General features: G+C 33.1%; 1 protein-coding gene and 1 long non-coding RNA gene across 3 annotated transcripts in view; both read left to right on the top strand.

The window, feature by feature from the left end:
* Positions 1-26259, top strand: part of LOC114745211 (uncharacterized) — a 92395-nt gene that overhangs the window by 19837 nt on the left and 46299 nt on the right. The window contains exons 1-4 of one of the 2 annotated variants that reach the window (XM_028933361.1): positions 17064-17538; positions 17894-18008; positions 20059-20115; positions 20596-20688. The exons of the other annotated variant lie outside the window; for it this stretch is intronic. Coding sequence (XP_028789194.1) covers positions 17164-17538; positions 17894-18008; positions 20059-20115; positions 20596-20688 — 640 coding nt within the window. The 5' untranslated portion in view covers positions 17064-17163. Of the gene's footprint in view, positions 1-17063; positions 17539-17893; positions 18009-20058; positions 20116-20595; positions 20689-26259 lie in introns of those variants that run through there. 2 annotated transcript variants of the gene reach the window in all.
* On the top strand, positions 272-4928 carry LOC114745212 (uncharacterized). Its single transcript, XR_003740180.1, has 3 exons — positions 272-483; positions 584-651; positions 4499-4928. It is a non-coding gene; the product is annotated as an uncharacterized LOC114745212 (long non-coding RNA).

Genomic DNA, 26259 nt, shown 5'->3' with positions numbered 1-26259 from the left:
TGCTCTCAACTTTCTGATCAAGTTTGTTTTGGTGATTTCCAGATATCAGCTACATTTAAAAAACTTGTTATTCTTCTTTTGCATTAAGTTTGTCTCGTTCTTGTCGATCATATGCCCATAATAATGTTTCAAAATTAGAAAGGAAAAAATTTCTTTAGCTTTACCAGTCTTTTAAGTCGGCTACTTTCTTGTCAATCTATCCGTTCTGTAGGACGTTTCGTACTGCTTCCCTGCATTTAAGTCTTTAAATCTGAACTAAATTTAAAAAAAAAAAAACAGAAAAAAGGGAAAAAAAAGAAAAAAAGCTGGTTTGAAGATTTTCTTTTTCTTGCTACTATATTCTTCCGCATCTACTGTTGCTTTTGTTGTGGGCAATAAAAGACTAAGAAGAAGTCTGCAATTTAATGAGAACAAGTTTTGGTGCTTCCTTCATCTGTGCTTTATCTGTCGCAAGAGTGGAGCTGATCGTATAAAGTGATACTGGTAAAATCTTTGTCTCGATGGTTAAATATTTCGGATTTGAATTTGAATGAACAACATGTTTCTTGTTTACTTATTTTCTTTCTCTGGTTTTCAACAACAGAACTTTAGCTGCTGCCTTTCTCACATCTCAAGCTCAGGACGATTAACTTCTCATTCACATTGAGCAAGGTATATAACTTTTGGATTTGATTCTCTTAGAGTATTGTTACGTTTACTGATCGATAAGATCTTTTTTTTTTTTAATCCGTTTGTCCAAAAAAAAAAAAGTCTTCTTCTTGAATAGTTTAAATTTAATACTATTGATGACGAATCATCATTTTTTTAAAGTTGGCGACGAAGAGATTATTTCCATGTCTTGCATATTTTTAAAAATAAAACAATGACAAATTAATCTTTTTAAAAATAATATTGTTAACACTTTGATTTGATGCAATATAATTTATCCATTTATAAATTAGTCCCTATATTTTAGAAAATAGAATTAGAGAAAATTAATTTTCTTTGCCACATGGAGAAAATTAATATTCTAATCTTTATAATTTCATTCAATTTTGTAACCATGGTGTATATCCTTTTAATGAACTCCCTGTACTTTCAGTCTGCGAATCGCCATCATTCTCACTATTTATAACTCCCTGCATATTATTTCCGTTGGCTCTTTTTGGGGGGCCAAAAACATAGGCAAACAGAGGATCCTTATCCTTTTGCTTGTTCAGACATAAGCTATGACTTCAATAAAAAGAATGACAAGGTAAAGAGAAACCATTGAGAGTAGATGACATAAATGAAATAGAAGAGTAAGGAAATCATCGTCAATGTCAACCCTTGAAGAGTATTAGCCCTGAAATTTTGCTATCCAAGACCTAGCACTTTCAATAGAAAGCAGCGATTATGTTAGACTGTAGTGAGAAGGAACGCCACTCACAGACTGAAAGTGCGGGAAGCTAATTAAAAGAATATAAACTATATATGAGACCTAATAATTATAAATTGAATGAAATTATGAAGATTAAAATATTAGTTTTTCTTAATTTTTTTCTAAAATATACAGACTAATTTATAAATGGCTAATTATAGGGACTAAGTTATACCAAATTAAAGTTTAAGGATTGAATTACAATTGAGTTAAAATTATAGAGATTAAGTTTTATCAAGTTAAAGTCTAGAAATGAAGTTACAAATGAGTTAATTAAAATTACAAGGACAAAAGATTAATTTCTCCTAAAAAATGACAATATGTTTCCGCCGGGGGCGTGAGGGTAAGAAATTCACGTCATTCAAATCAAATCACGTCTTTGGCCAAAAAAAAAAAAATCAAATCACGTCCGATTCCTTCTCGGCGAAAAATACCCCATCCCATCCATTTTTTTGTCAAATGGTAGAGAATCTTTTTCAATTGTTTGTTATCTATGTTTTTACTTTATAAATTACAGTAAATTTATTATTTATCTCCCCCCCTGCGTATAGTGACGGATACAGATATAAAATGTTAAAATTATAAAGAAATTAATATATTTAAGCTTTGGTTTAGTAGGTGTAAAATTATAGAGATAGTAGCGGCAAATACTCCAAAATTATACAACATTTGGTTATTTATATAAGAGCTAGATAATTAATTTGTAAATATTAAGAAAAATAGTTAAATTAGTTATTTATAATAAATAAATGTTGTCTATCCTAAAATATTATTGTTTCCATTAGAATAAAAACCCTCTAATATGTGTAGTCATTGTGAGGACTGCCTTGGGGGAAAAAAAGAACAAATATGAAAGATAAAGTATATTAAGGTCTTATGTTTTAAAACAAATTGAATCTTTAACTGATTCTTATATTTAGGATCGGAGGTAGTAATCTCCAAATAAAAATGGTTTGTCACTGCCTATACTATAAAGGTGAAAAACATATTTACCAATTTGATCTTCTAAGAACTTAAGAGTTTCACAGTAACTAAAAGAGGAAAATGGGTAACTACCAAGGCGAGACCTCCATATAGCCACCTTAGGAAGCTCAAAACTTTATAAAAGAATAAATATACTAACCCTGATACTTAAAATAAAAACTAAATGATTAATTTATAAATATTACAAAAAGTAGTTAAGTTAATTATTAATTATTTGCATTAGAATGGAAACCATTGAATCTCTGAGTAGTTCTTATATTTAAGGCTAGAAGTAGTAATTAATATACACTCCTGTATACATAACTAACCGGGCAATAGGTTCCAAACAAAATTCCTTAAAACTAATGACCAAACAGGGGGGGAAGATATTGGGGTCAAAAAAATTTCGTAGAATTTAAGGATCAGGAAATAATTTCCCAAGATATTAAATACTGAGTAAAAAATAAACGACATAAAATATAGAGGGAAAAATGTGCTTCCAAAACGTGTACTACCACAATCATGGAAGCTCTACCTTTTCATTCGCTATCCCTCTTCTACTTTAAACGCTGTTGTGAATGCCACAGGAAATTCATGGAGTGTTGAGTGTTCGTGTGGCTAAGGCCACGGGGGGATTATCTAATATCTATTATTTATTTATTCATTCATTCACTATCTAATAATTATTCTAATATCATTTTATACTAATTAAAACAATTATATTTTTTATATTAAAAATAACAAAATTTAGGAAAAAATCAGTTCATTTATAGTTCCACTTGATTTTTGTTAGGTACTTGTATTTTGTATTAGATCTTTATAGTTTTCTTATTTTTAGCCATTAGTCCAAATACTCATTATCTGTTAATTAGAACTGACATGAATGCCAACTGTAAGACATGTAAGTTTCCCAATAATCCAAAATAAAAAAGTTTTATAAAAAAAATAAAATGAAGAAGCAAAGATTAAGTGAAATTATAAATATCCATGTGAGCCCTAATTAACTAACAAAATTTAATCTGTAATTGAAAAAAATGTAAAGATCTAATAAAAATGTAGGTAATTGATTAAAAATCAAGTGGAACTATGAAGGCTGTTCGATTAATTTCTTCTTGAATTTAATTATTTTTAATTGCAAAATCTAATTATTTTAATTAGGGATAATGTATTCAAATATTCTGAAAGTATTCACGAAAAAGCACCTAACACTTGGAAGGTTTGTTGGACTCTTACATGTCCCAAAAGTTTATTTTCGTGGCATAATAACCTGTCTGTTAATTGGACTATTAAATTACGTAATTTGACCGATATCTTTGACGGAAATTTAATAACGAATAATATATAGTTCAGGGATGAAATGCTATGAAATGAAACTTTCAAGGTATAGAAGAGCTAAAAAAAATTTCAGGTGCTGATGAGTGCTAGATTGTAATATTGTGATAGATAATTACTACCAGTTGCAAGAGTAAGTAATAAAAGTTTTACCATTAACGATCTAGAGTGAATCCAAGTATATCATGATAACACTTATGATCGAACATACAAGGAACTGGTTATTCTCGGAAACTGTATTAATTAATTTCCACTTGGCACTGAAAGTAGTCCTAATAATAACGATGTAAATGCCTCAACCCATGTATATAACATTTGGAAGTGCAAGTAGTAACGGACAGATAAAAGTATCCAAACCCACAACTACAATATCATGATGCAGTAAAGAGAGAAGACATAGTTATTCATGGAAGCTCTACTGGCTGTTTTTTTATACTTAAAATAATTAGTATTTACTGCCAAATTATCACTTGCCCTTCCAACATTTAACGTTCGATATTCTTACCTCAATGATATTCATGGTATTTGCATTTTACGCCATCAAATTGTATTGTCTTTCCTGTGTTAGAATTTGATGCTCTTCAATTAATTCCTTTTCGGCCGGTAAATTATCTGCATTTGGGTAGTTAAATGCCTATCGAAGGGGCTTCTTTGTCTTGGGGTTTATCTACTTATTAGCTACATAACCAATAATGCCATTTTTTCTTGTCATTACAAATATTTCTTCCAACATTCCCTCAATCCCTTCGTTCTCATCCTTGCTTTGTTTATTCAAGTATTAAATTTGCTTGTCATTTTATTCAGGAAGTAAGAATGGACATTCTCATTTCTGTTGGTGCAAAAATAGCGGAACTTACTGTAGAACCCGTTGGAAGGCAAGCGGAATATTTATTATGCTATAGAAACATTCTTAAGGAGCTAAAGGATCAAGTAGAGGAGCTGAAGACAACGAAAGAACGTATCGACCATCAAGTTGACGCTGAAAGAAGAAATGGAAGGGAGATAGAAGGTGATGTGCTAAGATGGCAAGAAAGTGTTACTAAGACTTTAGAAGAAGCACAGCAACTTTGTGAAGATTCAGGTGATGGAAATGCGGGATGCTCCAAATGGTCTTTTCCTAAATTGAAGTCCCGACATCAGCATAGCAGAAAAGCAAAGAAAATGGCAAAAACCATTGTTGAATTGAAAAAAGAGGGGAATTTTGATAAAGGAGTTGGGCGTGTTCCACCTTTAGATATAATAAAAAACTTTCCTCCCCTTAGAGGAAGTGATCAGCTTGAATCAAGAAACTCAGTCAAGAAGGACGTTGTGTTGTCTCTGAAGGACCCTAAGATCAGCAAAATTGGGGTTTATGGGATAAGCGGAGTGGGAAAGACTACTCTTGTGAAAGAAGTTGCCAAACAAGTTAAGGATGAAAAATTGTTTGATGCAGTGGTTATAGTAACTATATCCCAAACAAATCTCGAAAGAATTCAAGATGAGATTGCAGAACAGTTAGGCCTTCATTTAGAAGGGATGACCTCAAGTGGAAGAGCCAACCGCCTGTGTGATAGGATAAAAAACGAGAAAACTGTCCTGATCATACTAGATGATTTATGGGAGAAAATTGATTTGGAGAAGTTAGGAATCCCCTTTTTAGATACACATGGAAAAGTTGATTCAGAAAAGATGGGGGTTCCTCTAAAGGATGATTATAAGGGTTGCAAATTATTATTGACTTCAAGAAGTGAAGATATTTTACAAAAGAATGATGCACAAAAGAACTTCCCCCTTCAAGTTTTGGATGGCAAAGAATCCTGGAGATTGTTTGAAGTTATGGTCGGTGAAGTTAAAGATGCTAAGTGCCAAACTATAGCAACCCAAGTGGCTCAAAGGTGTGCAGGCTTGCCTGTTTTGATAGTCACAATTGCAAAGTCATTAAAGAATAAAGGTTTTTATTATTGGAAAGATACCTTGAACAACCTAAAAAGGGTTGATAACAAAGACGTCCAAGAAACCCTTGTATTAGCTTTGAAATTCAATTTGAATCGGTTGGAAGATGAAGTAAAGAAAGTCTTCTTGCTTTGTGGTGCACTGGGAACATACATAAACATAAGTGACTTGTTGAAATATGCTATTGGTTTGGGTATATTCAAACGTCTAGATACCATTGAGGATGCGAGGAATAGGCTTTATAGAATAACTGATGACTTGAAGTCGTCTTGTTTATTGGTTGATGTTGATGCAAGATTGGGAATGATCAAGATGCATGATAGGGTTCGTGAAGGAGCCGTCTTGATTGCCTCGAAATATGTTTTCACTACATGTGATTCTAAGTTGCAAGATTGGCCAAGAAAGGACATTCTAGAAAGATGTACCCATATTATCTTGGATCGTTGTTACATACAAAAGCTCCCTGAAAGGTTAGATTTTCCCCATCTAACATTTCTCCTAATAGAGAGCAGGGATAATCCGACTTTAGAAATTCCAGATGCCTTTTTTGAGGGGGTACCAAAAATTGAAGCATTAGATTTAACAGGCATGATCATGACTTCATTACCGAAATCTCTCAGGCACTTGACCAAACTCAAAACGTTGTGTTTGGATTATTGCTCTTTGAAAGATATGACTGGAATAGGTGCTCTGATAAATTTAGAAATCCTTAGCTTAATCTCTTCCTCCATGGAAGAGTTCCCAAGTGAAATAGAGCAGTTGACCGGGCTTAGAATGTTGGACTTGAGTAAGTCTAGAATTAAGACAACCCTACCCAATATTTTGTGCAAGTTGACCAAAATAGAGGAATTGTATATGGGCAATGCCATAATTAAGATGGAGGTAGAAAGTTCATGTGAGCAAAAGACAAATGAAAGTCTTCCTAAGCTTGGCCATTTGATTTGCTTGACCACTCTAGAAATTCAAATTAGTGAGGCTTGGCTTTTGCCCAAGGACATACCATTTGATAAGTTAGAGAGATACAAGATTGTTATCGGAGATAAATGGGAATGGTCAAACAACAAAGAGACCTTAAGGTTGCTAAAGGTGAAACTGAATACCAGTATTCGAGGGGAACAAGGGATCAAAACATTGATTGAAAGAGCTGAAGATTTATATTTGGATAAAATAAGTGGCATTTCGAATGTGCTTTTTGAATTGAATGGCGAAGGATTTCCATCGCTAAAGCTTTTGCACATCCAAAATAATGGTGAAATTCAACATATTATCAACTTCGTGAAGAGAAATCAAACTCAAGCTTTGTTTCCAAAATTAGAGACACTAATACTTCAGAATCTCAATAATTTGGTGAAGATATGTCATGGTCCGGTTAGGAATAATTCTTTTGGCCAGCTTAAGTTCGTCAAAGTCAAAAGTTGTGATCAATTAATGTGTCTCTTCTCTGTTTCAGTGGTTAAAGCTTTTTCTCATCTTGTTGAAATTGAAGTTTCAGAATGCAATTCTATAACGAAGATTGTGTCTCTAGAAAATGTAGACAGCGGACAAATTATTGATGATAATATTGAGTTTCTTTCATTGCGCTCTTTGACCCTACAACATTTGCCGGCCATCTACAATTTTCACTCTCACGAGTTGACGTCTCTTTCGAGAACTGAGCAGAGATCGCTGCAGGCTAACACTCCAACACCCTTTTTTAGTGCCAAGGTATATCCTTTAATTGTTTTTTTTTTTTTTGGGTACCCTTATATTGATCAAGATGAGTAACAGGCAACGATGAAACATTTTATCAGCATCATCTGAATTATACATGAATGAAGTTAGGTTTTGGATATCCGTGGTTATTCAAATTTCTCATTATTAACATTATGTCCATTCTATTTTATTGTGTATTTCTTGTATCAAAGTCAACCTTAAACCATTTTCTTTCACAGGTTAAATTTTCTAATCTGGAGACTTTGAAGTTGAGTTCGGTTAACTTGAAAACAATTTGGGATGACAAAACGCCATGTTTGATGGAGAATTTGGCCAACTTGACTGTAGAAGATTGCAGTGGCTTAAAGTATTTGTTCTCGTCTTCTATAATTGGAAGACTATCAAATCTCAAGCAACTTGAAATAAGTAAATGTGATACGATGGAGATGATAGTTGCCATAGACGAGAAGTATGGCTTTGCACCAAGAGAGGTAAATTTAATTTGAACCGAAAAAATTTTATTTGGGTAGTTGCACTCGTTTTTATTAATCATAGTTCGGTTCCATGAAGTTGAAATTCAATGTCAACCCCTCCTTCTATTTTCAAATTATAAATAATTCGATATCACACACACACACACACATCATCCCTAGTCTTTAATATAAGAGCTTGCTTAACTTTTATTTTAGTCTTAAATATAAGATCCCAATCTATTTTGTCTTTCATATTTATCTTTTTTTTTTTCATTGTAGTCTTTGTAATCATGATAGTTTTAATCAGTATACTTGATTAACAAGAATATTTTAGAAAAAAACCACACTTATTTATTACAAATAACTAAGTTAACTAGTTTCCTCAATCTATTTAAATTAATCAATTAGCTTTTATATTGAGGACTAGAGATAGTATTATAGACAGAAAATATGAAATAGCTGCGTGGATTCTGTTTAGATGATTGTTTATTCAATAATACATAAATGAGACGATATTGTCACCAAGCATATAATATTACTCTCTATTCTCTCATTAACTAATAACTAGGCTGGGTTCATTATTAAATTCTTGTTTTAATTTTTTATTATTAATTTACACAATTATTTACTTTGAAGTAGGCAATTTGAATAGCATTCTTTTTTATTTTATTTTTTAGATAAAATTATTGGAATTTTAAAAAATAAACTTTGAAAAATGAGGGTATGTCTTTTTTTTTTTTTTTTTTGGTTACAGGTATGTCTTATATTTTAAATTAAGTGAATTCGTTTTTCCAATTAGAAGAGTGCATCCACACGTGAAGTCAGCACCCTTGTTCCTCTGCGGCAATCTATGGGAACATCTGATCCCTTATTCCTTAATTTATTTTAAAGTTATCCCTTAATCTGAACATCAATAATATTAGTTTATTCTCTCAATTCTCATGTTCTCATTTTAGGGGTTTATTTTAGGTTTTGCATTTGCCAGTTCAGTAACAGCAGCCCTGACCTTACAAATAAATATCAATAATAATAAAAGACATGCAGAATTTAAAGATGATATGGCAACCCATTCTGGCTTCAAATTCTTTGGCCTGCTTTAAAACATTGGAAGTCAAGAGATTTGAAAAAATTAAGGAGATATTTCCCATGTACATATCATGTTTTTGTCGAACATTGTGATAACGATATAAGTGATTGGATACAATGAAGTTACATAAACAATCCAAATTTATTTATTTCTATTGTGACAAATCATCCAGTATTATGCCATATGCGCTAGGAATATTAAGCCCCTTGTCATTCTTTCTTGGCTATTCTTTCCTGGCTAAATGGACTTATGGCCTGCACAAAACCACTTAACACGGACGCACGAACGCCGGAATCAATCACTGACCAAATCTGTATGCTTTCAATTTTTGAAAACTTGTCGAAGTACGTGGCGTGGGCTTGACTTGTTCCAAACAGAGTTTACTTGTTCTTTTGCCAGAAACAGAGTTTACTCAAATTATGCATTTGTTTTTATCAAACTTATCCCAAGTATAGTTTATAACTAACATTACAACTATTGAGTTGATCGCAGGTACTTCTACCCAAACTGGAAACAATCATAATAGAAGACTTGCAAAACTTGGAAACAATATGGCACCCTCTCCTAACTCCGAATTCCATGGGTAGCTTTGAGACGTTGAAAGTGAAAAAGTGTCAGAAAATTCAGCATATATTTCCAATATACATGAACGGAGTATTTGCAACTCTACAGACATTGAAGGTTAAAGACTGCGACTCAGTGCAGGAAATTTTCCAGTTGGGTGCCAATGAAATGTGCAGTGGAGATGACACAACACGGCTCAAGAATATAACCCTGCTTCGATTGCCAAAGCTGAAACAAATTTGGAGCACAGATCGTCAATCTAGTCTTCACTTTAAGAGTCTGCAAGTTGTGCGTGTTGAAGGCTGCGGAGATTTAGAGTACCTTTTTCCATTCTCCATAGCTAAGCACCTGCCTCAACTAGAAGCAATGACAATAAAGAGTGCTGAAAAGATGAAGGAAATTGTTTCCAAGAGAGAAGAACCCTTAGATAATCTCGTCAAATTTGAGTTTAGTCAGCTAACCTCATTGGTGCTTTGGGATTTACAAGATTTGCAAAGATTTTGTGCTGGAAATCATAGCTTATCTTGTTCATCATTGAAAGAATTAGATGTCTACAATTGTCAGAAATTGAAGCTGTTCAAGACACAAGATACAAGTAACCAAGGAAGACTTTCTGATGACAATCTCTATGTCTCATTGCAACAGCCTCTCTTCACACTTGAAGAGGTAATGCTCGTATTTTTAAAAAAATAACTAATTAATCTTTTTATGTGTTTGTTTGTTTGTGAAGGGTGTGCCCAAGCATAATTGGGCTCTAGGAGAGGCCGTTAAATAGACTTAAGTCTGTATTACTCATTAATATCTCTTTTTTCTTTTTTTTCAGTTTTTGCAGTTGCAAAATCATTTATAAAATTTTTATCATGGGTGAGTAGTTTTTTTTTGTTGTTGCCAAGTTAAGTAATTCTAACATATTACTTTCAATTGACAGCATTGCAAATCCATGCAATATATCTTGTAAAATGGCATTTTAATTTGCGAAAACTTCTGTCAGCAGCAACAACTATTACAGTATTAATTGCAAATATAATATCTTAAAACAAAGGGAGAATTGCAATTAGGTCCCACTCAAGGGAATTAAATACAAAAAGGTCCCTTGAAATCTTGAAATTATTCTGAAGTCCCAATGGACCTTTTTGCAATAAATTTTATTTGTTTAATTACCAAATTACCCTTCTTTTTTTTTTTAAACTTTGTATTAACAACTGAAAGAGCAGTGGTTGATAACTCAGGGTGCAAGGATTGACAACTATCGCGGTTGGTTTGACAATACATTTTCTCAGCATATCACACCATAAGTTGTCAAACCAGCCGCGATAGTTGTCAATCCTTGTACCCTCAGTTGTCAACTACTGTTCTTTCAGTTGTCAATGCAAACTTTAAAAAAAAAGAAGAAGGGTAATTTGGTAATTAAACAAAATAAAATTTAATACAAAAATTTTTTTGGGACTTTAAAATAATTTCATGATTTCAAGGGACTTTTTTGTATTTAATTCCCTTGAGTGGGACCTGATTGCCATTTTCCCTAAAACAAATGCATGCAATTAGAATATAATATATTTTTTATATGGTATAACAGTTCTATAGGGGTTTTAGTTATTTTTTTTGGGTCAAAACTTTCATCAATACCCTCAATTCAGAAAATAAAACAACGCCGTCAACATCATAATATTCACCGAAGCTTAAATATTTTTTTATAAATATTAATGCAATTTTTCTAATATCTTTATTGTTAATTTTTATAATAATTTTTTATTTCTTTTACTTTATGCTAGTTACCACTTACATTACCCTAATCTAATACATTTTTTTTATTAGGAATTAGTTTGGTGCTCCTCAAGTGCTCATCATATCTGGACCGTCTAGATCTGATTTAGATGTCCAGATTTAATTTTTTTATTTTTAATTTAATATAGAATTGAAAATAAAAATAATATCTTAACTATCATTTTTTTGAAAAATAATTTTTTATTTAAAAATGAAAAAATTAAATTAAATCTAGATATGAATGGTCTAAATATGATGAGTCGGAAACTCGTTCCTTTATTTACTGTGGCCTACTACATAAAAACATTAATAATACCTATATTTAATGCGTGTTTTGTATGCAAATCACACACACAGTAGAGCCTTGTAAAGAGTGGGGTTCTAGGCCGTTTCCTGTTAGGCCTCACACTCCCTTAGGCTTTGTTGCCTTTTTGTTTTTAATACCTCGAACGCATTTTATAATATTTATGCAGTTTCTAAAGTTCCCTTCAATTATAAATATGATGCATGTTACGCAATTATATTCTTGAGTATGGTATTATTACTTATTGACTTCTACTACATTGTTTGGAAATAAAGATTTAATGAACCCTTAACGAGCACCATGGATTCCTGTAAATACTACGGTTAAAACAAAACCAAATGTTTCCCTTAGTGATCAACTCTTTTCCTTGGATGGCATAGGTGATTGACAACCTAGAGCGCTTATGTCTAAACAATGAGAATGCTAGCATGATATTTGAATCACAAGTTTCAAGGACCCGATTTCCCAAACTCAACCTTCTAGGGTTGCATGGATTAGAAGATACTCAAGCTACTTCTCCATATTGGTTTTTCCAAAATATATCCAGTCTTGAGTGGCTGGTCATTGAAGACTATTCTTTCAAGGTGATGTTCCCAGACGAAAGGCCTCAGGATAAGAATGGAGAAATTGATATTAAAACACGACTCAAGAAGCTAACGCTACATAACTTGTATGAACTCCAGCATATATGCAGAGTAGGATGCCAATTGGATCCGGTTCTTGACGTTCTAGAATACCTAGATGTGGATGAATGCTCCAATTTGAAGCACTTGGTGCCTTCCTCAGTAACTTTTAATCACCTAACATATTTAGAGGTGCAAAATTGCAGTGGACTGATGTTTTTAATGACCTCTTCAACAGCAAGAAGTATGATTCAGTTAACAACATTGAAGATAAGAGGGTGTGATTCAGTTGAGCAAATTGTGGCGGAAGAGGGTGGGGAGAGCATGAATGAAATTGTTTTCAACAGTCTAACATTCCTGGAAATTGATGGTTTGCCCAAACTCCAAATGTTTTGTTCAAGTAGTAACTGCTGCTTCAAGTTTCCAGTGCTGGGGACACTTGTAATAAGGCAATGTGTCAGAATGGAGAGCTTCTCTGCGACTGACACAAGCGCACCATTGCTTCGGGAGATACTAACACACGAACAAGATGTAAAATGGCTTTGTGAATGTGACCTAAACAGTACAGTGAACAAGATGTTCCAAGACAAGGTATGCTTTTATATATTCTAAGCAACTGTGGATATCATTGAACATGAACATAGGAAATACTATTTCTATAAAATCCCAATTAGCCAAAGTTTGAATGTTTGGGGATATGTTTGAGTTTAACAAAAACAACCTTTGCAAACATGGAGAAACAGATGATCATTCTTTATGTTCTGCTGACCCTATGCACAACAACAACTGCAGGTGGCATTCCGTAGTTTCGAGTGTCTGGAGCTATCTCGATATCCTCAGTTAGGAGATGACTGGCTCTGGTACAGTGATGTTAAGCATGAAATGTTTGGTAATTTAAAAAGTTTAATAGTACACAAATGTGACTTTTTGTCAAAAGTCCTTTTGCCTTTAAATTTGTTGAAAGCGCTGCCCAACTTGGAAGTGCTTGTAGTGAGGGAGTGTGATTCACTGGAAGCTCTGATTGAATTACCAAATATGAATGAAGGAAGAATATCAATGGAAAAGGAGACCATTCATCTGAAAAGAATAGATCTCACTTGCCTTCCAGAGCTCAAGCACATCTGGAAACGAAACTCTCAAGAAGTTGTCTGCTTTGAAAATTTTGAGGAGAATTCATTTGATAAAAGTCTGGAGTTGCATACGTCAAAAATCCAAGGATTCAGGGAAACAAGAGAAAAAGGTGACAGCTATTATCAGCAGCCCGCGTATTCCATTGGACAGGTACGAAACCTTGCTTATTTGCTCAGATTATATATACCCAATAAATACACGAAAACAGCGTTATCCGCACCAAGTAATTTACGCATGTAATGAAACACACACACACACACACAAACTTTGATAAATAAAAATATGTAATCTATATGTACTTCTAAATTATAAATAGTGTGGCTTGTTAAGAGTTTGAATAGGTCATATATAGATTATAATTTATAACTAATAATTGTATGTTGACGTTGCCTTCACGGCCTAGTTTCGAAGCCATGATGCCCATTGCATAGCATTGCTTTTCTTGCCGTTTTGACCTGTGCTTCACAACATGACTTATGAAATATTTTGGATAACCTTATTGTGGTCTCTTTTATGCATTATTGAAGTACTTAGAAATATATTTATAAAATTATTATAACTCGTGTGAGATAATTGAAAAAAAAAAGTATAAACATGATTTAAATGTTTTATAAGACATATAAATTAGATATTTCTTTTAATTTAATAGGTTATACATAAGTTTTAATATTTTGAAATTTCAAATAATCGTTAAACAAAGAGGTTCATGTTGTGTTTGCTATCGGTGAGAAGACATGAGGCTAAGTCCGAATGATAAAATGAAGATGAGCTGGTTGTGTTTGTGTCTATAGTAAAGTTTTCCCACAAGAATTTTGTAATATTTTTTTCCTTAATGTAAGAGTCGGTTAATACCTTAAATAGTAGTATGAGTGTTTAGAATATTTTTTAAAAAAATCAGAGGAGGAAATTCAACAAAATGAAATGAACTATTATCACTATCAGTCAATCAATTTCTATTATAAAAACATGACAACTATACATGTTTCTCTGATAACAACTATATGTTATTGGTTTGCCATGCACATATCATGTTTTTGTCGAACATTTTGATAAGGATATAAGTGATTGGATTCAGTGAAGTGACATAAACAATCAAAATTTATTTATTTTTATTGTGCCAAATCATCCAGTATTATGCCATATGCCCTAAGAATATTAAGCCCCTTGTCATTCTTTGTTGGCTAAATGGACTTATGGACTGCACAAAACCACTTAACACGGACGCATGAATGCCGGAAGCAATCACTGACCAAATCTGTACGCCTTCAATTTTTGAAAACTTGTCGAAGTACGTGGGGTGGGCTTGACTTGTTCCAAAGTGATGAGGAAATACAAAAATCTCCGGGAACTTGTTAATTTGCCAGAAACAGAGTTTACTCAAATTATGCATTTGTTTTGATCAAACTTATCCCAAGTATAGTTTTTAACTAACAGTGCAACTATTGAGTTGATCGCAGCTACTTCTACCCAAACTGGAAACAATAATAATAGAAGACTTGCAAAACTTGGAAACAATATGGCACCCTGTCCTAACTCCGAATTTCATGGGTAGCTTTGAGACATTGAAAGTGAAAAAGTGTCAGAAAATTCAGCATATATTTCCAATATACATGAACGGAGTATTTGCAGCTCTACAGACGTTGAAGGTTAAAGACTGCAACTCAGTGCAGGAAATTTTCCAGTTGGGTGCCAAGGAAATGTTCAGTGGAGATGATAAAACACGGCTCAAGAATATAACCTTGCTTCGATTGCCGAAGCTGAAACAAATTTGGAGCACAGATTGCCAACCAAGTCTTCATTTTAAGAGTCTGCAAGTTGTGCGTGTTGAAGACTGTGGAGATTTATATTACCTTTTTCCATTCTCCATAGCTAAGCACCTACCTCAACTTGAAGCAATTACAATAAAGAGTGCTGAAAAGATGAAGGAAATTGTTTCCAAGAGAGAAGAACCCTTAGATAATCTTGTCAAATTTGAGTTTGGTCAGCTAACCTCAATGGTGCTTTGGGATTTACAAGATTTGCAAAGATTTTGTGCTGGAAATCATAGCTTATCTTGTTCATCATTGAAAGAATTAGATGTCTGCAATTGTCAGAAATTGAAGCTGTTCAAGACACAAGATACAAGTAACCAAGGAAGACTTTCTGATGACAATCTCTATATTTCAATGCAACAGCCTCTTTTCACACTTGAAGAGGTAATGCTCGTATTTTAAAGAAAATAACTAATTAATCTTTTTATGTGTTTGTTTGTTTGTGAAGGGTGTGCCCAGGCATAATTGGGCTCCAGAAGAGGTCGTTAAATAGACTTAGGTCTATATTACTCATTAATATCTCTATTTTTTAAGTTTTTGTAGTTGCAAAATCATTTATAAAATTTTTATCATGGTTGAGTAGTTTTTTTGCCAAGTTAAGTAATTCTAACATATTACTTTCAATTGACAGTATTGCAAATCCATGCAATATATTTTGTAAAATGGCATTTTAATTTGAAAAAACTTCTCTCAGCAGCAACAACTATTACAGTATTAATTGCCAATATAATATCTTATAACAAATGCATGCAATTAGAATATAATATATTTTTTATATGGTATAACAGTTCTATAGGAGTTTTAGTTTTTTTTGGGTCAAAACTTTCATCTATACCCTCACTTCAGAAAATAAAACAACACCGTCAACATCATAATATTCACTGAAGCTTAAATTTTTTTGTTAATATTAAAACAATTTTTCCAATATCTTTATTGTTAATTTTTATAATAATTTTTTTTTATTTCTTTAACTTTATGCTAGTTACCAGTTACATTGACTCTAATCTAACACATTTTTTATTTGGACCATTTAGATCTGATTTGGATGTCTAGATTTATTTTTTTATTTTTACTTTTTTAAAATAATTATTTTAATGAGTATAGAATTTAAAATAAAGATAATCTCTTAACTATCATTTTAAAAAATATTTTTCATTTAAAAATAAAAAATAAAATTAAACTTAGACTATCCAAATCAGATATGAATGGTCCAGATATGATGAGGCCGAAACTTGTTCTTCACACCCCTTCCCTTTTTATTGTGGCCTTTTATTGTGGGTTTTTTTATGCAAATCACACACACAGCAGAGCCTTCGAAAGAGTGGGGCTCTAGGCCGTTTCCTATCAGGCCTCACACTCTCCTAGGCTTCGTTGCCTTTTTGTTTTTAATATCTCAAACGCATTTTATAATATTTCTGTTGTTTCTAAAGTTCCCTTCAAACCTAAATATGATGCATGTTACGCAATTATATTCTTGAGTATGGTATTATTACTTATTGACTTACTGCTACATTGTTCGGAAATAAAGATTTAATGAACTCTCAAGGAGCACCATTGACTCCTGTAAATACTACGGTTAAAACATACCAAATGTTCCCCCTAGTGATCAACTCTTTTCCTTGGATGGCATAGGTGATTGACAACCTAGAGAGCTTAGGTCTAAACAATGAGGATGCTAGCATGGTATTTCAATCGCAAGTTCCAAGAAACCAACTCCCCAAACTCAACTTTCTACGGTTGTACGAATTAGATGATGCTCAAGCTACTTCTCCATATTGGTTTCTCCAAAATATATCTTCTCTTGAGTGGCTATTCATTCAAGACTATTCTTTCAAGGTGATATTCCCAGAAGAACGGCCTCGAGATGAGAATGGAGAAATTGAGATTAAAACACAAATCAAGAAGTTGACACTGTATAAATTGAATGAACTCCAGCATATATGCAGAGAAGGATGCCAATTGGACCCGGTTCTTGACGTTCTAGAATACCTAGATGTGGATGAATGCTCTAATTTGAAGCACTTGGTGCCTTCCTCAGTAACTTTTAATCACCTAACATATTTAGAGGTGCAAAATTGCAGTGGACTGATGTTTTTAATGACCTCTTCAACAGCAAGAAGTATGATTCAGTTAACAACATTGAAGATAAGATGGTGTGATTCAGTTGAGCTAATCGTGGCAGAAGAGGAAGGGGAGAGTAGAAATGAAATTGCCTTCAACAGCCTAGAAGTTTTGGAACTTGACAGTTTGTCTAAACTCCAGATGTTCTGCTCTAGTAACTACTCCATGAAGCTTCCACTGTTGGAGAAACTTGTAATACGACGATGTCCAAGAATGACTAGCTTTTCTGGAAGGGAGACAAGTGCACCAATGCTTCGAAAGATACTGACAGATGAACAAGAGGGAATATGGTGTGGGGAAGGTGATCTTACTAGAACAGTCAGCAAGATGTTCCAAGATATGGTATGTTTTGTTTTTTTAATAACGGAAACTAATCATGACATAATGAGCATCAGGATATCATGTATACGTAATATCCTCCAGTGGCAATTTCTTTTTACATAGTATGAAAGCTACTTGAAAATAATGGCAAATTTATTGTTCAATGTGATTTAATTTGGTGTTTCTTGATATGGCTTGTTTTGATTGAAGGAAAAACATTTCTTGCAGACATGGAGAAAATTTAATCGTTCTTTCTGTATGAACTCCATTTGATTTTCTTCTCATGAACAGAAAACGTCATTGCACAACATTTAGAAAAGCCGATTTTTATATTGTTTAGTTTGCATTGATTCTCTTCTATTTTCCACTTCAAAAGAGTGCGAGCACAAGCAGAGCATTGAGCTACGAGGAAGATGGAGCAGAATCAAAGGCTAACGAGATTGATAATTCAGGGAAGCAAGAAATGCGCAAACACACTATTCCACATACAGGTACTGATTAAAACAGTCTTGTATTCCTCGTTTATTTGTAAATGATCGTTATACTGCTCAAATATTGGCTTTAATTTTGTTTTCTTACGGAGTCTGGCGGCTTTCTATAGTACTGCTCTCTAGTTAAACTTATTTCATTATTGTTACAACCTCATATCTTATTCTATATTTATTTGTTTATATCTTAACACTCAAAAGATATATTCATCACCTAAAAGCAAAACTCAACCCACAGTCACTCAATCTTCACATACATTATACTAGTATTTAAACTTTCCTTCCCTTCTCTAATGTGAACCCGATACTAGACTCATTAGGACAGGGGGCTTTGGGTTCAAAAACCATCTCACTTATCAGCATAGCCAACAGCATCAACGATTCACACATATAACATTAAATTTTGCTCTTAGGAAGCTCAAACTATGCCAAACCATCCTCACCCGCAAGGACGTTTGCTTCAAAAGAAGTAGATTTCAATCGGCCCCTTCATTCCCAAATAGCAACCATTGAAGAAAATAGAGATGGGGGAAAGGTTTAGGAGACTCACCCTGTCCTAAAACCAGTGGTGCATGTGGGTACCGTGCCCTCCTTGTTCCCCGATGGCCTCTGCTGCTTCTGTCTCACTTCGTGTCTCTGTTCTGTTCCGCAACGTGGGTGAAGTGAGGAGCTATTGGATCAACCAATATCCACGCAAATCTAAAACTCATCTTCATTCTTAGACGTGGCACGTCTTGGGCTTCATACTTTGGGCTTTGATAGTAACCCAAAATCACTTTTGGGCTTGGGGTGATAAATTTATTATTATTTTACCCCCTTCTTATTTTTTTTACCCCCTTCTTATTAGTACTTAATTATCAAATAAATCCCAAAAATTAATCCTTAATACTCCTCCGGTCCTAATTATAAGACCCAATTGACTTATTTGAGGAGATTAAGGAAGTAAGTTAAGTTGGTTATTTATAATAAATAAGTGTTGTTATTCCTAAAATATCCTTGCTAATTAAGTATATTGGCTAAAACTATCATTATTAAAAGGATTATCTTGGAAAAAAATGCATAAATATAAAAGAGAAATGGATTGGGTCTTATAATTAGGACCAAATAAAAAGTCAAATTGGGTCTTATAATAAGGACCGGAGGAGTACTTTTGAAGGTTTTTCTTAATGAGATTATTTTTATGGTTGTTCAGATATTATAACATTGTTTTGTGTTCCCCGATATTCTGCAGCCCAATATAATTAAAATTTTAACTCTTTCATATATATTAAAATCTATTATTTTTTGCCAACGTATTAAAATCTATTTGATGAATAATAACACTTAAACAATCCGTTGTAATTGGAAATCTATACATGGGTTATGATTGATGGCGACGACAGTATTTTTTTTTTTAAAAACTTTTTCGATGAAGAAAAATATTTCATTTTAATTTGCCAAATCTTGTAGAATTTATTTATTAATTTATTTTTGCCGAAATTTGTACCGAAGAGATGAATGAGACTATTCAAATACCATTAGATGAGGCTGGTGAAAGCACATTAACTCAGACCTCAGTTCAAGAAACAGGTACATTAATCTTTTTCTGTGGTTTCTATTTTACAATCTCCAAGTTATTTTTTTTTTTTTCCTGCCTTAATATGTCTTCTTGTTTCAACTGCTCCCAAGCTTCAACTCTATTATTTTAGTTTGCTTTGTAATAACTCATTAATGGAACGAGTTGGGATGCTCATCACTCTTGGTGAGCATCCAAACTCATCAAATCTGAACTATTTAGATATGATGTATTTCTTATTAATTGTTAAGCCTCTCTATTTCTTATTAATTCATATTTCAAGCTCTGTACCATGTAAATAAAAATATACTAAAAAAATTACATGATCCAAAAATATACTTCTAACAAAAATTGACCAGTCAAACTATAAACTCCTATACTAGCTAAAAGTAGAGCAACTTTTTTTTTCATCTTTTTTTTCAGAATGAAGAATTTCTCCCTAAAATATAAATCGTCCCTTTTTTTTCCTTCTAAATTTCATTTGATTTGTTTATGTAGCTGTTGATCCACCTTCACCAGCTTTGGAAGCCGTGACCTCATCGATCAAAAATGAAGGCACTGATCTTTGTTTTCAGTTTCTTTTTTCATGACATTTGGGTTTACTCTACTCTCTAGCTTAATTATTGAATATAAGTGAGCTAAAATCTAATAGAAAAAGAAGACGGCACAAATATCTAATTGATAATATATTTAAGGGAAAATTGCAATTTAGGATCTTGAAATTGTAAAAACGCAGATAGGGACCATTGACAACTTCACTTTGGGTTTTAACAACAATAATATATCATGAAGTTACCAAAACCCAAAGTGAAGTTGTCAAGGGTCGCTATCTGCTTTTTTGCAATTCCAAGATTCTAAATTGCAATTTCCCCTATATTTAATCAAGCCACAGCTTCTAAAATTATTGGCAGCAAAAAAGTAATGAATTTTTCCTTTTTTTTTAATTAGATGGAATTAATTTACTTTTATTTTTGCAAATTAGTGCCATTTGGTTTACAGAGTTTTATTTTTTTTTTCCACAAAAAATTTGTGTAGCTCTTCAAAATCAAGAGATGTATGATATTAGCGTTGAAAGGCCATTGGTTCAATCAACCAAAATCGCTCTAAGCACTGTAGTTCATGATGCAGGTACTTACTACTTGTATTCTTTTGTAGACTATATAATATGCATATCAAATGATGTAAAATATGGCTGTAATATGTAAATTATAGTACTTTCTGGTTTATTAATTTCTTCTATGAATTGGAATGCAGTAGATGGATCACAAGGTTTACAAATTCATCCAAGTGAAAAGTTGCTCATCCGGGACACAGCATCTATTATGAATGATGACGAAGAAAGTAATATTGCTTTTCTAAGAAATTAATTTTATTTATCTTTTTTCAAAATTATTGTGTTGTTATACTTTTTTTCTAAGTTTTTCTCTCAAAAATAAACTTGGTTGTTTAAATATTGGGACTGAAGAAATGCATGAAACCATTCAAAAACTATCGGTTCAAAATGCTAAAGACATGTTAATCCCTGTCTCAATTCAGGACATAGGTATGATTAGTGCCTTTTATCCGTTTTGGAAGGAAAAAAAATCGGTAATCTGTCAATATCTTCTGATTTTTTTTCCCCTTTTTGGTTTGTTTTACTTATTTTGTGTAGCTACTGGGACTCATGTGACGCAAGAGAGTATTGATAAAACCTTCGTTCAAGCTACACAAACCGCATGGGACATTACCATAATACAGGAGAAAGGTTTAATTTAATGAATCTGGTTTTATTCTCTCCAAATTCACCATAACTTTTATAAAACTTGTTTGTTATAAGTGTGTGTATTAAAAGTTATAGAAGTATTTGAATATAATGATTCTAACTTTTTATTGTATTAATTGAAATTAAGTAGAAAAATCATATGACTCAGATATTCACCTTGCTAAGAATCTGTTTGACCAGACCATAACTTTTAGGGCTGCAGACTATAAAAAAGGTAATAATTTTTTTCTTTACTTTTTGAAGGGGAAAATTATTTCACTTTTGCCAAAATCTTATGTAATTCTATTTTCTAATTTCTCTGAGAAATTATTTTTCCGGTTGTTGGGACTCAAGAGGAGAACGATTCCAAGAGCAGGTTCTCAATTCATGATGCTCAAAATGTACTGAGTCCTACCGTGCTATATGATACAGGTATTATTATCATGTTATTTTGTAGTCTCTAAGTTTTGGCGAAGGATCAAACGCTACCTGTAGAAGCTTTTTTCTTAAGTTTTTTTTTTTTGGGTAATACTTCCGGTTTGTTTTGAAGATTGTACATTATTTTATTTCACCAAGATTATATGGCACATTATTTTAGCTTCCTTTACTTTTCTTTTTAATTACGTAGCTTTCATTGGTCCGTCTACGGAAATCTCCCTTTTATTAACTAATTAATTTTTCAAATACTCTATCGTGTGAATTGAAATATATTAGGAAAATTAATTAGATGATCCAGAAGTATTCTACAAATGTTTAAAACTGATTTGCTATGTTTAATAGTTCTCTTGCACAGTAATCACTGGTTTAATTAATTGATTATTCTAACTTATTTTTATATGAACTGAAACATATCACTCCTCCAGTCTTTAATATAAAACTTATTTACAAAATAAATCTTATATTTAAGATCAGAAGAATAGCACTTAATAATTAATTTCAACAAGAATCTGTTCAACCAAGTTACAATGGTCTGACAATACAAAAAATAGGGCATTTTCTACTTTGTGTGAAATGCAATTCATTTTAATTTTTATAATATCGTATCATTATTTTCTCTCTTTTTTGAATTATTTGAGTTTTATGCTCTAAGCGGTGCGACATTCATGGTTATTTAGATATTATAACATTGTTTTGTGTTCCCCATTATTGTGCAGCCCTATGTAATTAAAATTCCAACCCTCTTTCATATGTATTAAAAACTGTAAGACGAATCAAAAGACTTGGAAATTCATTGTATGTGAAAACTTGCCCATCCATATCACATCGGATCGGTTATGATTGATGACAACGCCAATAATTTTTTTGTTTTTATGTTTTTAAAGAAGTAAAATATTCAATTTTAAATTGCCAAATCTGGTAACATTTAATTTTTTCCCCCCCTGAAATTTGTCTCTTTAGCCACCGGGACTAAAGAGATGAATGAGGCTATTCCAACACCATTTGCTGAAGCTGTTGAAAGCACATTAACTCATACCTCACTTCAAAGACAGTTGGTTCCAAACGCTGAACACATGTTCATCACTACCTCAGTTCAAGACATGGGTATTGATTAATTTGTTTTATACTTTTTGGAAGGAAAAAGTATGTGTGCTTTGTCAAAATCTTCTCATTCTACTTTCTTTCCTTTTTGGTTTGCTTTATGTAGCTACTGGTACTCGTGTGACGTATAAGAGCATTGACAAACCCTTTGTTCAAGCCAGACAAAATGCACGGGACATTACCATAGTACAGAATAAAGGTTTAATTTTATGGATCTAGTTTTGTTGTCTCCAAGTTTGCCATATCGATTCTTTATCTTCTTTGTTATGTTAGAAGAGTTATAGAAGTTTTTGGACTAATTAATGATTCTAACTTTTTGTTTTGTTAACTGAAATCAAGTAGAAGAATTACATGACTCAGGTATTTCCCTCGGTAAGAAGTTGTTCAACCAGACCACAACTTCTATAGCTGGAAACTACAAAGAAAGGAAGACAGGGTCTAATACTTCAGGTATTGTTTTCTAGATTCGACCTTATTTTAACTATCATTACTTTATTGATGTTTTATAACTCATTAATTTGTATGGGAACCTCCATCTTATTAATTAATTAATTTTTCTAACATTCTGTTGTGTGACTTGAAATACATTAGGAAAAGCAGATGACTCAGAAGTAATTCATAGAAATAACTTCTCCCATCAGACAACAAACCTTGTAATGGCTGAAAACCAAGCAGGTAATGCATTTTAGTCTTTTATAAGCAAGAAAATAACTTTTCTTTATTTTGTTGCAAAGTTTGAGTCATCTTCTTTTCTGACTTTTCCTTCTACTTATTTACTCATCATTTACAGATCCAATTCCTTCACAAGCTTCAAAAGTTTCATCTTCATCAACAACACCTGTAGCAGATGTTTGCAGCACCTTTAAGGAGGTGGACAGGTTGTTGCCATATTTGGAGGTTGGGGTGAAGCGGCATCCCCAAGTACTTGATTGGTTCAATACAAAGCCACGAAGAGCATTCGCTGGCTTATTCACTGAAGTCACTAGCATTTTGGGGACTACTCGGAGACGCGACTTGAAAGAGGATGATCGAAACTATATCAGAGAGTGTTGTACTGCCTTAGAAGCAGTTGGTTTTGATGCTTCTTGGCTCAATTATGTGTATGGCTGCATTGAGAGCTGTGGTGATGGAGATGAACTCATGAGAGAGCTTGAGGAGACTGAAGCCAAAGTTTCTACTCTTAGAAATGAGTTAGCTTCTGCTGAGGCATCCCTAGCCTCATTGCGAGATGAGGCAAGTAGGCTCGATGACTTTATTGGGTCATGAAGTTCAATCATACACTTCATTGCCTCACTGGTTCATTACAAGACTTCAAAAAGTATTTGCTTCCTCTTTCTTTCTTAGTATTGAGCCTGAGATTTTCATTTTCAGCACTATTTATTTACTTTCGTATGCTGCTTTGTAGTTTGTCTGGTGCACACTAATAGTAATTTGTGATTTGAATCCGATGCAGTTGTTCTTTATGTTAGGTACATTGAAGGAAATGGGATTTCTATATCCTTGTCTGGATGCTGTTTTGATTATTTGGTTTCAGATTGTGGTGTTGGAGATTAGTTTGAAGTCTAAAATAAGAGGCCATGTTTAGTATTTCTTATTTTGAAAATAATTAGAACTCTATTCCAATATTTAGCAAGATAGAATATGCCTCATTCAATGAACTTGGATTTTATATTGAATATATATATATATATATTGCTACAGAGCAATTTCATGGCATAAGGATCAACCATTGATTTTGAATTTGATTATATCCTTCCAGGATGAAGTATAATGATTAGTTAATTAGTTTATTTCTAATTTTCCTATGCCGTCATTGAAATCTGCTATTTCAAATCCAAACACACAAACGGGAAGGCTCTAATAAAAGCAATTATGGCTTCCAGGTCCACCTTCATGGAAACATTTCACAAAACCAACAATATTGATGGGACAGTGAAAATAATGTTCAACTTAAAGGTATGACAATAAAAAAACCAAAACATAAAGGGATTAGTGAAGATACTGCATATTTCATGCTAATTCTATCCTGGTATGTAATATGAAGTTGTAGTGGCACTGAAAATGCTATGAAAAACAGGACAAAGCAGAGGAGTGAACAAGTTGCTCTTCTCACTTTATATTATTCGTTTAAAATTTAAAGGCACAATTTTTGGTCACCAAAATGTCAGTGCCAGCTATAAGCTCTGTATGCCACGTCAGCTCCCTCCTCATTCTGTTTGCTTTCATTTTAAATCTAGACAGCTAATTACAAACATTAAAGAGATCCAAATTTCTTACTTAGTTCACATATATTCAATCAGATGGACATTTCTTTCTGTGCTATGAATGCACATGTTAGCAAATTTATGAACCACTTTTATCTCCTATAATCATCAAAGCTTTGTGTAGTGATTTTGCATGACTTCTATTAACCAAGAGTGAAACTGATTTCAAACACAACCGCGAAATATCTCCTTTAGATGCACCTCTTCAAAGTCCAGCACGCAACTGGTCATCAAACAGAGAAAGAAAAGTAACTAGAAAATTTTATGGTCCAAAATCACAAACTGAAGACATTTTATTGACGAAGACCTGCATTTGTGAAATGGTCAAGCAGGATCAAGGGATAAAATTTTAGTCTTCAAAGGGCTAATATTTGTTGTTGTATCTCTCTGAAAGGGTGAAATCAGAACAGGATTAAATTTGAAAATACTCAAGAGGTGCAAATATTTTCTGCAGAGATCAAACCCATCCAATTGACACTGAGATTGAGTGTCCATGTCAGAGAAATAAATTGGCAGAAGGTGGCTTACATTTAAAGTCAGAGGTGATCCAGTTTCCTTTGTGCATTAATAATTGATGACGAAGTTGGGGAGCCACTAACTGTTTCATCATCTTGTTCAATTCCTTTCACATTTCTTCACCTTGTAAACTGCACAACCTGTTGATAATTTGATCGAGTGTAATGATAAACACACAATGAATGAAGGTCAACCATGAAAACCAATCATTAATGGATAAGAATAAATCGAGAGATTAAAGAATTCACCTTTCGTCCATTGACTAGTTTTCCTCGCTTGTCTGCGTTACAAGCAGCAGGAGCCAAATCAACCCAACAAGCTCTTTTATTCTCAAAACAGGTTCTGTTTTATCACTTTTAGTTTCATCCTTAGTATCTGAGTTTGAAAATGATCCCCATTCTTATGGATAATTCTTCTCTCATCATCTTCATAGGGTACACAAGATCATTTAGTCTTCTGTTAAAATAAGCTTGCTAGTCTCTCCAGGTTAACGGTGCTGGAAATGCAAGCCTTTGGAATATCTTTTCTACATAGGAAAGCAAATAACATCAGATCCTTGCACCCAAGTTTCCTCTCTTCGTTTCTCTTTGTCCTGCGAGACAACCCGTGTTGATCAACTAGAAGTATATCTCTCCCTTC

The sequence above is a fragment of the Neltuma alba genome, unplaced genomic scaffold, assembly GCF_004799145.2.
Source record: "Neltuma alba isolate B1F8T4 unplaced genomic scaffold, ASM479914v2 tig00004558_pilon, whole genome shotgun sequence".
NCBI classification, from domain to species: Eukaryota; Viridiplantae; Streptophyta; class Magnoliopsida; order Fabales; family Fabaceae; genus Neltuma; species Neltuma alba.
The sequence above is the reverse complement of the archived record's forward strand: the minus strand, read 5'-3'. Positions and strand labels throughout refer to the sequence as shown.